This window comes from Clupea harengus, chromosome 8 (genome assembly GCF_900700415.2).
Source record: "Clupea harengus chromosome 8, Ch_v2.0.2, whole genome shotgun sequence".
Classification (NCBI taxonomy): domain Eukaryota; kingdom Metazoa; phylum Chordata; class Actinopteri; order Clupeiformes; family Clupeidae; genus Clupea; species Clupea harengus.
This window is the reverse complement of record NC_045159.1, coordinates 30389780-30403288: the sequence shown is the minus strand read 5'-3', so window position 1 is coordinate 30403288 and position 13509 is coordinate 30389780. Positions and strand designations below refer to the sequence as shown.

The following is a 13509-nucleotide window of genomic DNA, read 5'->3' as shown; positions in this document are numbered from 1 at the left end:
TATCAGTGGAAGCTGGGATGAATGTTGGATGATCTACAAATGGCGAAATAACACATCATAGTATGTTTATTTAAGTGATAACTTAAAAGTCACATGTAAGGAGTTCTGTATTTGTGGATAGAAAAAACACATTTGTAAATCATTGCATATTTGTGGATTATGGTACATGCATTTCCAAACAATTCTGAGACATTTTTCTCTCCATTAAAGTCAAATTACAATAATATATTGTGTGTTATCACACATGAGTCAACGCAGAATAAAAGAGTAATGATAAACCTTCAACAAATAAAGTTATTTGGCACGCATGCCAGCATATTGAAATACAAGAAAAACAGGTCCTACCTTCAATGCTTATTAGATGCCGTCATGGCAGATCACTCCTTGTTGCCAGATCGTTGATGACTGGATCCTTGTTGACCGTCGAGAGAATGTCCTTTTCCGTTGACATCAAAATAAAGACCTCCCAAATGATCCTGGATAAGTCCGTTTTTCAAACATGTCCCACCTGCGTGACTGGCAGTGTCACATTTGTATGTGAGTCCAATGAGATAATAGGTATTCGTGAAGAGATTATACCTTTGAAGTGTTTGGTAGCAACAGAAAGTGCAGTTTCTACACCACAACCACATGTTTGGGTATCACTTGTGTCCATCTTTACAATTTGCCATAGGATGATTTGTGTATGGAAGTTTTTCGTCAGAGTTATCAAACACAACATACGCACAACATTCACCCATTCTCCTCATCAATCTAAAACATGACTCACAGCGTAAAATCGTCAACGCGCTTAACGTCCTCTCCCACAATTATTTGGATATGGGTGAAGACACCTTAAATGTGTTGGATTAGCATGTACATCTTCCAGGTAAACCTCCCCACGAAAAGCGCGCCTATGGATGAACTTGAAACTCTGTCGCTGTGTATTCTGCGGGTTTATCAGGGGAATCAGCTGCCCTGTGAGTCACATACGTGTTCAAAGTCAAATTAGGACTAACATGCTAAATAAAGCAGAGGATAAAGGAATATCTTAACAATTAATTCTTACAGAAATCACACACTTCCCCATTTCGCAAATGTTGCACTGCACACTGCTTAGACAAAGAAAGAATGATTCATCCAGGCCATTGCAGTGCAAGTGTTGTGGCGGGTGTTGGGTATTGATTTAATGGTAGTTTTTTTTAAATGATTATTAAACTCATCAACCTCTCTTGGTGCCTGTGTTTCAAAATGTGTAAAGTCAATAATGCTGATTACATTGGAAAAAAAACTGACATTAATACAAAACACACCACTGTACTGTTAAATATACCTTGACGTTAACCAGGTGATCCCTTCGTCCACAACTGGCCTGATGGTCTGTAATGGGCCCGCACAATACATGCATGAGAATTCCTGACCGCAGTGATACACAGACCGCTTAGCCTACTGTTAGTTCCTCTTGTCTATAAAAACCTTTGTACATCGCTTTGGATAAAAGCTACCCTGTGTTCTTCATTCTTATTGGCCAATGGTTGATGCTACCCTGTGTTCTTCATTGTTATTGGCCAATGCTTTGGATAAAAGCGTCTGCTAAATGAAGACATGTAAATGTAAATGACAAGTCATATGCGTACGCCACCTTGAGACTATGCGCAGATGTTTTTTTTCATAAATACGACTTTCTGTGTAGAAAAGTGCTAAGCATGTGTTGATGCAACTGTTGTTGATGCTACCCTGTGTTCTTCATTCCTATTGGCCAATGGTTGATGCTACCCTGTGTTCTTCATTCTTATTGGCCAATGGTTGATGCTACCCTGTGTCCTTCATTCTTATTGGCCAATGGTTGATGCTACCCTGTGTTCTTCATTCTTATTGGCCAATGGTTGATGCTACCCTGTGTTCTTCATTCTTATTGGCCAATGGTTGATGCTACCCTGTGTTCTTCATTCTTATTGGCCAATGGTTGATGCTACCCTGTGTTCTTCATTCTTATTGGCCAATGGTTGTTTTCCTGCGCTGGCCTTTGTTTGATGATCCTGGGTGCTCACATAATTCCCTGGCACTCTAATCCACGTTCGCCAGTTTGGCAATAGGCAATAGTTCACTTGTGGTTTGTTTAATAATTAATCAACATTGGTTGAACATGAGTTGAGCATTAGAATGTTAAATTAAATAGTTTGCTATTTTTTTAATATATATATTTGTGTAACATCAGCAGAGAATATGAAAGTATGTTCATGAATCGTCACATATACTCTATGTATAATCTATTAAACATCTACAGAACAAAGCAAAATAGCTGAATTGTTGAATCTCAACTAAGAAGTTGTTGAAATGTTACAAATTTGTATATATACAAACTTGTATATACTAAACCCAATGAAGGCAGACTATCCAAATAAAGTGTCACCTGCTCATTCATTTTCCTAAGTAACATTTTGGACCCAAAGAGATCTAAATAAAATAGGGCCCAGGTTGAAAATGTTTCCCTTTAAAGCATACCCAAATCCATTAAAATACTTTTTATAATACAGTGATTTCAGATAAAAATACAAGAATGACATGAGCTCTACTTACATATTATTTTGAACCCAGTCACCTTTGAAAGTCCCACATCATTTGTAATTTTCAGAGGCTGGGTTAAAAGATGTCATTGTTGGTATGGTTTAAAAATAAACCAAGACCTTTGCCTTGCCCTACGAACATGAGGAGGATGAGATCAGCAGAATACAGGGATATGACCAATCTGGTTAGTCGCTTTTTTAAAGCCTGTCGTATGTTGTTACGACATGTGCAATGACTTCCCTTGATGGTAATTCATCAGAGTCCAGGTGGGGTTTTGTGATATCCATAGAGGAGCAGAAACAGCCTGATTTGCGCTGATGGCCTGCTGTTCCATTCTGCACTCATAGAGCCTTGAATGAATATGATAGCGGCCAGTTTCTTACATTTGGATAGGATTACCAGGACAACATTCCCAATTTGGATCCTTTTGGGTGTCAAAGATACGGGAACGTGGTTGTCAAAAAGGACTTTTTTTTCTGTTGTGAAACTGGATGGGCAGTTTTACAAATATTTTACGGCAACATATACAAGCTGCTGAATTTGTAAAACTCATTCCGTTCTAGTCAAAAAAGTGTGAATTCATTCCACAAGTAAGTATGGTGGTGGGGGCTGGTGGTTTTATTATATATTTATGCTTGTAGGGCTGGGCGATATGGCAATATATTTTATCAATGTATTTATTCTATGGCAGTCGATATTGCTTCCTTTTTGCTTCCAATTTCCCATAAATATATTCAAATTCTGTTCTAGAACAACAAAAGACACCAAAAGACATCATCACACATGCTGTGGTGTTCCGTGTTCCATTGGCATACATACACAATAAAACTTCTCTGAATTTACTTAAGATTTGTTGTATTTTTTTCTAACATTTCTGCTGTTAATACAAGCACACCCAGACATTGAGGCTCTTACCAGAGTCAAAACAAGGTGGATCACAGCCTGCCTTTGTGATATCGGCTGCTTCTGCCTTTGTGATGTTGGCTGCTTCTGCCATTGTGATATCGGCTGCTTCTGCCTTTGTGATGTTGGTTGCTTCTGCCATTTCCGCTGCCAGATTAGCCCTTTCAGACTAGTAACCTTTGTCTTTGACTATGCCATTCACACCCATCCCATAATGTGGCATATACGTATCACTCACATTTGTAAATTACCTTTGTATTTGAATCTACTTTTTCAGGTTAATCACCCTCTGCCGATTAAAAATAACAGTCATTGTGAAAGGGTATTTTATTTTTTGCAGCATGTTATCACAAATGGCAGCAGAATCAAGAACAGGTCTCCAGTCTAGACAGAATAATAGAGTTGCTACGCATATCCCAAACCCTAAACCTAACCCTTTTTTCTCAAAATGTTAAAATCATTTTCTAAATGACAACTATTAAGATCCCAAGATTCAGGCATTCTCGGGGTGTAAACACAGCAAGGCGGAGCACAGTCCATCGTTTCCCCTCCAGGGCATTGTGGGAGATGAAGTCAAGCGCATTGAGTGTGGAGCTGTCAGTGGAGGTCATGCGTGAAGTGGAAGGCAGGATCTGTAGTTCTGTTTTTCATGGTTTACAAAGAGTAAGAAGCAGCTAAACATTGCTTATGTTAACTTTCGCCGGGCCGCAGACCCAAATGATGGGGACACAATGGGAAGAGTAACACCAACTTGTTTTCATTTGATTTAATTTGCTTCCGTTCAAATCATCATGGCTTATTATGTATTTCAGCATTATTTGTATTTATGATTTCTTTAGTATTTCTGGTGTTGTAATACAGACATTCCTATCTCAAATGAATTTGGTTCTTATTGAGGACCTTGGATTTGACCCCTGTCACCCTGGAAGGGTCTTTGAGTTATTGGAGCATGTACGTCACAAACGGCAGCAAAATCATGAAAAAAGGTTTCCAGTCGAGACAGGATAAGGGAGGTACTAGAAAAAGCCTTCACAACATCTTTGAAGATATTTACACACACACATCCTTCTATATGTTCAGCCCTACTGTACCCTGTACACAAACACACTTGTAGAGACACACACACAGACCAATATTGATTATGTGAAGTGCAGGATAATTTCACTGACCTGCATGTGCGTTTGAGTGGAAGGCAGGGGGAGGCTATAATGGTAATGGGGTCACTGTCAGTGTGAGACAGTATACAATAGATCACTAGATAGGCTGATTGGCAGTCAGGATTACGTGTTGTAACAACATCTTGTTTGACAAGATCAATGCTGCAGTTAATAAAAGCCATATAACTAGTGGTTAATGGTTTTGTCACCTTCATTTAAAGGCATGGTTACTGGCAAACTGTTCATCATAAAATGCAGATTTGTACATTCTAGGCATAGAGGGGAGGGGGGGGGGGGGGTCCAAAAGTGAACGCCCCTTTTTGCAAACGAATGGCTTTCATTCAGTAGAAACCAGTGGTGGTACACCTACACAGGTACCTACACAGGTGGAGAAAAAGCCTTAAAAAGTTTAAAACATGAATAAAAAAGGCACAAGATAGGGTTGGAGGGACAGTTATCTTTGTGGCAGAGGGGTGTAGACTAAAAGTAACTCCCAGGTTTTGTTATTTTCAGTTAACTAATGGAAATATCACAAACTGACTGTTATAGAACTGTTATCAATGGCCATGAAACAGTCCGTAGCAAGCTAAACCTTATATCACAACGTCACTTACACATTTACACACTTACAATTACACCTTAATTCAACCACACATGGATTTACATCCCATAGCATGTCCATTCCATCGTATTTTCAACAAGTTAGGTCAGATGTATGTTACAGATGTATTGTTAGCTAGTTAGCAAGCTACAGTCTTACAGTTAAGCTAACATAACATTTTACCAACCAGCCTGTGTCCAATTGTGTCCTTAACAAATAATAAAATGTTAATAAACGTGAGTACAATGTGAATTTAAAGCTAAGTGTAAAGTGTAACTGCTACCAATCTTTCACATTGAAATCAATGCTATGCCTTCAGTTTGTTTCCCCCCAAAAAGGGGCATTACAGTTTCGATGATGCAACCCCTGCGGTTATCTGAAGGGCCGTGGTTCTTAACAGGTCTTGCCTTGGGACCCAAAATGTTCAATGGTCATTAAGTTTTGACCCAGATTTTATAGAATTCAAAACATACAAATATAAACATAAGTATAAGTACGCCTATTTCTATCCCTGCTTTCTTAGCACACAAATTGAAGTCTGACATCAGATAGATTTGAAAGCAACACTATGCAACAATTTGACCTACTCAAATCTGAACTACTTTTGGTATCCTCTTCAAAGGAATTTTGACAAAATATGGCCATGTGAAGGACAGATCAACACACCTGTCATTCCCACCAGCCGTCCAGGCTATGCGCTATGTAGCCCTTTTGGTTTGGATCTGGAAGAAAAGCCTTCACAGCACTATCACCAAGGATATCTCCAAAAGATGCCAGTTAGCGTGTCAGCATGTTAGCATGTTAGCATGTCAGCAAGATTTCATCACGGCCAGCTGGGCGTTTGATGGTGTTTGCAAGACTTCTGCATGCTTTTTATGTAGGTTGCTAGTTTTAAACCAACTCTAGATAATGCCTCCTTTGCTTTTTTTTTTTTTTACCACATTGTCGATTTATCTGAGGACTATTTGTTTAAAATTTTGCCTAACTTAATGATTCAAACGTCACGTTATATTCTTCCTCAAATGAACCTGTTATACAAACATAACACTCAAAGCGGCATATAACACAACTCATCTCATACATTAGACTATACATCTCAGAACTTTGTGCCGTAGAGGTCATTAGTGTGTGACATCACAGTTCCATTCTCTTCTTTGGGCTCAGTTGAGAATCACTGCCGTAGAGGTCATTAGTGTGTGACATCACAGTTCCATTCTCTTCTTTGGGCTCAGTTGAGAATCACTGCCGTAGAGGTCATTAGTGTGTGACATCACAGTTCCATTCTCTTCTTTGGGCTCAGTTGAGAATCACTGCCGTAGAGGTCATTAGTGTGTGACATCACAGTTCCATTCTCTTCTTTGGGCTCAGTTGAGAATCACTGCCGTAGAGGTCATTAGTGTGTGACATCACAGTTCCATTCGCAGTTCCCTCCATGAATTATTGCATCATCAAGATGTAATCGCTTTATGAAGATCAGTTGTACACAAATCTAGACTCAAAAGATTAGTTACACAAAATTAGGTGATTTTTATGCAAATATAGATTTAGATATAGATAGTCCATTTTTTCTGCTTTTTTTGTTCTGTTTTATTATATCTATATGTATATATAAATATATTCTTATATATATATATATATAAGAACACACACACACACACACACACACAAACACAAATACACACAATTTAGTGAAGTCTTGTAGCACACAGAATCTGGTGGTTGTTATATGTAACCATTCACAGTTTCCAGAGTATAGAATCGGGTGTATAAGTAGAATGCAAGTCATATTTTTATTTTTCATTTTATTTTTTGTAAAATCCCTATGGAACTGTGTATATATAAATATATTCTTATATATTCACAGTTTCCAGAGTATAGAATCGGGTGTATAAGTAGAATGCAAGTCATATATATATATATATATAAGAATATATTTATATATACACAGTTCCATAGGGATTTTACAAAAAATAAAATGAAAAATAAAAATATGACTTGCATTCTACTTATACACCCGATTCTATACTCTGGAAACTGTGAATGGTTACATATAACAACCACCAGATTCTGTGTGCTACAAGACTTCACTAAATTGTGTGTATTTGTGTTTGTGTGTGTGTGTGTGTGTGTGTGTATCCGCCACTGCGAGTCAGGGTATTACATAACTGGTGTGTGTGTGTGCCCGTTACCCATGGGAACATGGAAGGAGAGCAGACTAGATGAGATGTTTTCCAGCCCAGTGCACTACCCTTCAAGGGGGTTGAGCATCCATGTCCAACTGGGTAGAGACACAGATTGCCCTTTCCCCCCCTGGCAGGCCGCTTCCTAAGGATGCCCACAGCGTCTTTACACTTTAGCAAACTACTGCTTTTTACAAAGGACCGTAGAACTGCAGCAATGCCTTTGTGTACATGCGTGCGTGCGTGCGTGCGTGCGTGCGTGCGTGCGTGCGTGCGTGCGTCCCTGTCCCCTGTGCTGTGGCTGGCAATATCATCTTCATGATCTGCAGTCTTAGGCTCTCTCTCTCCCTGGTTCAATATCATCTTCATGATCTGCAGTCTTAGGCTCTCTCTCTCCCTGGTTCAATATCATCTTCATGATCTGCAGTCTTAGGCTCTCTCTCTCCCTGGTTCAATATCATCTTCATGATCTGCAGTCTTAGGCTCTCTCTCTCCCTGGTTCAATATCATCTTCATGATCTGCAGTCTTAGGCTCTCTCTCTCCCTGGTTCTGACCCTTCCACCACTCTCAGTCTCTCTGAAACGTCGGTCTTGTGGAATAGGAGTAAGGTGTTTTCCATACTCATAGTAAATCTAAATAAGAGAGGAGTATTTATTTCATAACACTCTTTGAAATAATTATGTTTAAAGGCCTGTCTGACTGTGAAATTATATTCAGTCAGTAGTGATGGGTCTCTACTGGACAGTAACACTTGTACAATACAATACTGATCAACAGCTCAACAACCTGACCTGAGATTCCAAACCTCTGTGTGACTCTCCCTGGTCTCCCTGCCTCTCTCTCTCTCTCTGTGTCATGCTCTGTTCTCTCTGCCTCTCTCTCTCTGTGTCGTGCTCTGGTCTCCCTGCCTTTCTCTCTCTCTCTGTGTCGTGCTCTCTTCTCTCTGCCTCTCTCTCTCTGTGTCGTGCTCTGTTCTCTCTGCCTCTCTCTCTCTCTGTGTCGTGCTCTCTTCTCCCTGCCTCTCTCTCTCTCTCTGTGTCGTGCTCTGTTCTCCCTGCCTCTCTCTCTCTCTCTGTGTCGTGCTCTGTTCTCCCTGCCTCTCTCTCTCTCTCTGTGTCGTGCTCTGTTCTCTCTGTGTGACTCTCCCTGGTCTCCCTCTCTCTCTCTCTCTCTGTGTCGTGCTCTCTTCTCCCTGCCTCTCTCTCTCTCTCTCTCTCTGTGTCGTGCTCTCTTCTCTCTGCCTCTCTCTCTCTGTGTCGTGCTCTCTTCTCTCTCTCTCTCTCTCTCTCTGTCGTGCTCTCTTCTCTCTGTCTCCTTTGCCTGATGATACATGCATGCACTAGGAGACGTGGCTGCCCTGTACAACATGGATTTAACCGTGAGGTAACAAGAGTGTAGAAGATGCAGTCTGGTTACAAATGTATGTTATAATAAATATATGTTATTCTGAATAGAAGTAAAGAAACATGTTTGACCTGCCCACTGTTTGAAGTGAACATTTGCAAACTAGCTACTTACTGGAGGTCAGAGGTCAACCACAAACAGACACTTGGGGACAGCAGGCCGTGGACCAAACCGCTTTGAGGGCAGAGGGGAGACGAAATCTTTCACATTTTCGAAACGCATTGTTTTGCATTTGGAATGTGCACAAGGGCAACCCTCAGGAAAGGGGGGGGGGGGGGGGGGGGGTCATAACCCTAAGCCCTGTACCCCCCGGGAGTTCCACCTATGGGCTTCCTCATCAGTTTCAAAATGACACGCTGCTACTGGAAAGTCATGTAGCCAACACCCGTGTCTATAATCTTCAGAGCTTAAAAGTATTTTAAGGTTTTGAAAAGTGTCTGCTTATAGTTCATTTAGACAAAAAATAGTATAATAACATTCTTACCGATCTCATTACTTATTATTGCGGAGTTTGTGTTTAATGAAAGCATAAATATCACTTTGGGTATCAATTTTTTTTGTTTCATATTTTATTTCTGAAAACTAATTTATTTAAATCACCAATATTGTGAAAAGGCCATTGAGGATTAATAAAATATACTAATACCAATGAACATAGTCTTGGCTTGTCTAATTTAAATGAGTCTTGGAATTAGCTTTTCAATTATAGCTCTGTGTAGTTGGAATTAGCTTTTCAATTATAGCTCTGTGTAGTTAGAATTAGCTTTTCAATTATAGCTCTGTGTAGTTGGAATTAGCTTTTCAATTATAGCTCTGTGTAGTTGGAATTAGCTTTTCAATGATAGCTCTGTGTAGTTGCCCATGTCAGGCATCTCATGTGTGTTTTCTCTCCCCTACAGTTTGCTCCCAGTATTCAAGAGGCGTATTTGCGATCTTCGGCCTGTACGACAAGCGTTCTGTGCACACGCTGACGTCGTTCTGCGGAGCCCTCCACATCTCCCTCATCACCCCCAGTTACCCCACCGAGGGAGAAAGCCAGTTTGCCCTGCAGCTTCGGCCCTCCATCCGGGGAGCACTCCTCAGCCTTCTAGACCACTACGACTGGAACCGCTTTGTCTTTCTATACGACACTGACCGCGGTAAGAAATGGAGACACTTTGTCGTAGATGACAGAAAACACTGGCTTGATTGATTAACTCAAATAAATAAGAAGTAAAGACTGTGTCGAATCAGAGCATCATTAGCATTTCAGTTGCATGCAGTAACGGTGAGATTGAGAAGTGTTTAATAGTATAACCAATGACTCACTACTAATTCACAATCATGCAAAGCCACAAGGCACAGAGAAAACAGCAATTAGAGCTGTATTATTATTACTGATTTTACTTTAATATTTCACAATTCAATCAAGAACAGCAAAAACTCCTGCTTCTTCAGTTCCATGTACCTGGGTGATACATGTATACATGGTTTGGTCAGCTTGTATTGTGGCCCTGGGGGTTATCTAGAATGACATACCAATAACAGAGTTCATACGTGAATTAGCTTGCAAGCTAATTTTAGTCCATTTACCTAGCTTGCACTTCAGAAATCTTCAATTTTCAAGAAATCAACACCAGCCTTCGCCATTGATACACAATGTAGGAATTATATCTGGCTTCAAACATTCCTAGTGATTTGCTGGAGTTAGCTTTATATTAGTGAGTGTATTAGTGGCATACAGACTGCTAAATACAATAGACAGGCAATACTAAAGGTCCATGGCGCTTTATTGAAAACCTTGCTTAGTTTGGTTGCAGATAGGGGTTGCACAAGTACATCATTTTAGAAATCAAGTAATTGTTTCCATAGAAACCTGTGTAGTATGTGTCGAAGGTGTCTTGAATTGACCGATCATAGGTGAAACCTTTGTCAAATTACCCTTGATCCAGCCTTTGGTTTGAATGGAGTGTTAGGTCTTTTATGGCAGATCAGAGTCTTTGGGGATTTCCAGCTATCCTGGAACCCTATCATCCAGCTTCGAATGATAGGGTGCCGGAAAGTGCGTCAAACCAGGGCCAGGGAGACTCAGTGACTAGCTTCTGAACTCCTCTTTTTAGTCTGCTTTGCTCCAGGCTCATCTTACTAATGCAAGCATGTTGCTGACTAATCACCTCACATATCTGCTCTCTGCTGTGCCGCAGGAAGGTGCTAGATGAGACCAGAGAAAGGTCCCAGCTGCTTAAGTTGCTGCAGGTAGATCTGACGCAAGCTAATGAACAGGCCATATCAGTGATGGTGTCATCACGCCGACATCTTTGGCCCTCAGACTTATCTGCCACAGCTAATGCAAATGACCCTGGTTCTATGTTCAGCCAAGGTGTTGAGTCTGTTTTACAGTACAGTGGGTCTCAGGTCACTCTAGTGTGCACCAATGCAAAAAGAAACTCTGTCCAGTTCTCAATTTACGGAACCTCCAGGGCATATACTAAAAGAGCTAAAGTTCAAGATGCTCTCACCAGTTTGTGTGTGCTGTTTCTGTGGTTCACAATCCTCAATTTAAAAGATGCATATTTGCCATTCATCCATTCTACAGGAAGTTGCCTTCCAGGAGGTGGACTATGAGTTCCAGGTTCACCTTTCAGGGTGTTGTTAGCACTACGTACAGTATGTTCACAAAGAGCAGTTGTATAGGCTCTCTCATCTCAGGGAGGTTTGAATGACCTAGATGACTGGTTGCTCCCGCCGTGCCCTGGCCAAAGAACAGGGGTATCAGTACCCTTCTTGCTCCTATCCAGTGTTTGGGTCTCATGCTCAACCAGGAGAAGAGTTATCTAGTCCCTCTAGTCTCTCTTAACTCAAGACGTTTGAAAGCAAGGCTCCCAGAAGAAAGAGGGGTGTGCTTAAGACTGACGTGTTCATTAGCATGACATGACACCTCTCATGAACATGAAGGAGTCTTTATGACTGTTCATGACTTGTCATTAAGTGTCACTCAGTCAATTATGTCATTGTGTAAAAACAAGACAACATACCTGTCATAAACAGGCCAAGGCATGGCGATACGATTGGCACTGTAGCTATGGAACTGAAGAGGCATGAACAGGCACATTGACATTAGGAACCAACCACCTTAGAATCAGGAACTACCTCAGGGTCTGGAACCACCTCAGGATCAGGAGCCACTTCAGGAAACATCTCGGTAAAAGGATCCACTTCAGGAAACATCTCGGTAAAAGGATCCACTTCAGGAAAACATCTCGGTAAAAGGATCCACTTCAGGAAACATCTCAGTAAAAGGATCCACTTCAGGAACATTCTCAGAAACAGGACCAATTGGAACAGGAACCATTTGGCAACAGAAACCACCTCTGGGACAGGATCAGGACCAGGCGAGACGTCATCTGGGGTGCTTAACAGCAGGACCTCCAGGGCTTCAGGCAGCAGGACCTCCAGGGCACTATGCAGCGGGACTTTCAGGGGTGCGGAGGTGCCGAATCCAGCACCAATGTCTTGGCGGTGGCTGGATTGAGCACAGCCTCTGTATTGGTCTGATCCAATGCCATTGTCCCTATGGAGGCTGGATCAGGAGCTGGTAGCCTCCCCCCCACCCCACACACACAAAATCCCCCCCAACCTTCAGCCTCAGAGACCCCGCCGTGAATGAGAGCGCTGGCTCGAGTCAGCAACAGGTTTGGGTGCAGGGGCAGGGGCAGGGGCAGGGGCAGGGGCAGGGGCAGGGGCAGGGGCAGGGGCAGGGGCAGGGGCAGGGCAGGAACAGGCTTGGGTGCAGGGGCAGGGGCAGGGGCAGGAACAGGCTTGGGTGCAGGGGCAGGGGCAGGTGCAGGTGCAGGAGCAGGGGCAGGGGCAGGTGCAGGGGCAGGGGCAGGGGCAGGGGCAGGGGCAGGGGCAGGAACAGGCTTGGGTGCAGGGGCAGGGGCAGGGGCAGGAGCAGGGGCAGGGGCAGGTGCAGGGGCAGGGGCAGGGGCAGGGGCAGGGGCAGGGGCAGGGGCAGGGGCAGGAGCAGGAGCAGGAGCAGGGGCAGGGGCAGGTGCAGGTGCAGGAGCAGGGGCAGGGGCAGGTGCAGGGGCAGGGGCAGGGGCAGGTGCAGGGGCAGGGGCAGGGGCAGGGGCAGGTGCAGGGGCAGGGGCAGGCTTGGAAGCAGGTGGGGCATCAGCAGACTCAGGAGCCCGAACCACCTCGGGGACAGGGACCACAGGAGCGGGAATTACCTCAGGGACGGGAACCACCTCGAGGACGGGAACCACGGGAACCACGGGAACCACGGGAACCACCTCGAGGACGGGAACCACGGGAACCACCTCGTGGACGGATGCCATGGGCACCACCTCACCCGTGTGCCGGGCTGCGGTGCCTACTGGGCACATGGTAGTTCATAGAAGTGTGCATTTCTCACTTAGAAGAATCAGATACGTATCTTTATACATGGGCTCATGATATGATTCAGGGGCGGGACATTTCAATACAGAACAATTCGCTGTGATTCCATTTGGTGCGATTCAATGCAATGCGATATGATTCAATCTTAAATGTATAATATAATATGTTTTGTTTTTTTTTCACAGATATTTGGTCAATGATATCATATACTTAGACTTCACCAGTCCACATGAAACTTGCCACATGGTTGAGGTTTGACAAGGTTTGTGTCCCATAGATGGGCATGTGCTCGCACCCCCTGAAGTGGGGTAGGCTCAAAACACTTTTTGAGCAATA

The 13509-nt window shown here is 42.8% G+C and overlaps 1 protein-coding gene across 1 annotated transcript in view; it reads left to right on the top strand.

Moving 5' to 3' along the window:
• The window catches only part of LOC105905528 (glutamate receptor 4-like), a 66196-nt gene that overhangs the window by 9702 nt on the left and 42985 nt on the right, over nucleotides 1-13509 (top strand). Inside the window, exon 3 of the mRNA XM_031572699.2 lies at nucleotides 9693-9932. Within this exon, the coding sequence (XP_031428559.1) occupies nucleotides 9693-9932 (240 nt within the window). The remainder of the gene's footprint in view (nucleotides 1-9692; nucleotides 9933-13509) is intronic.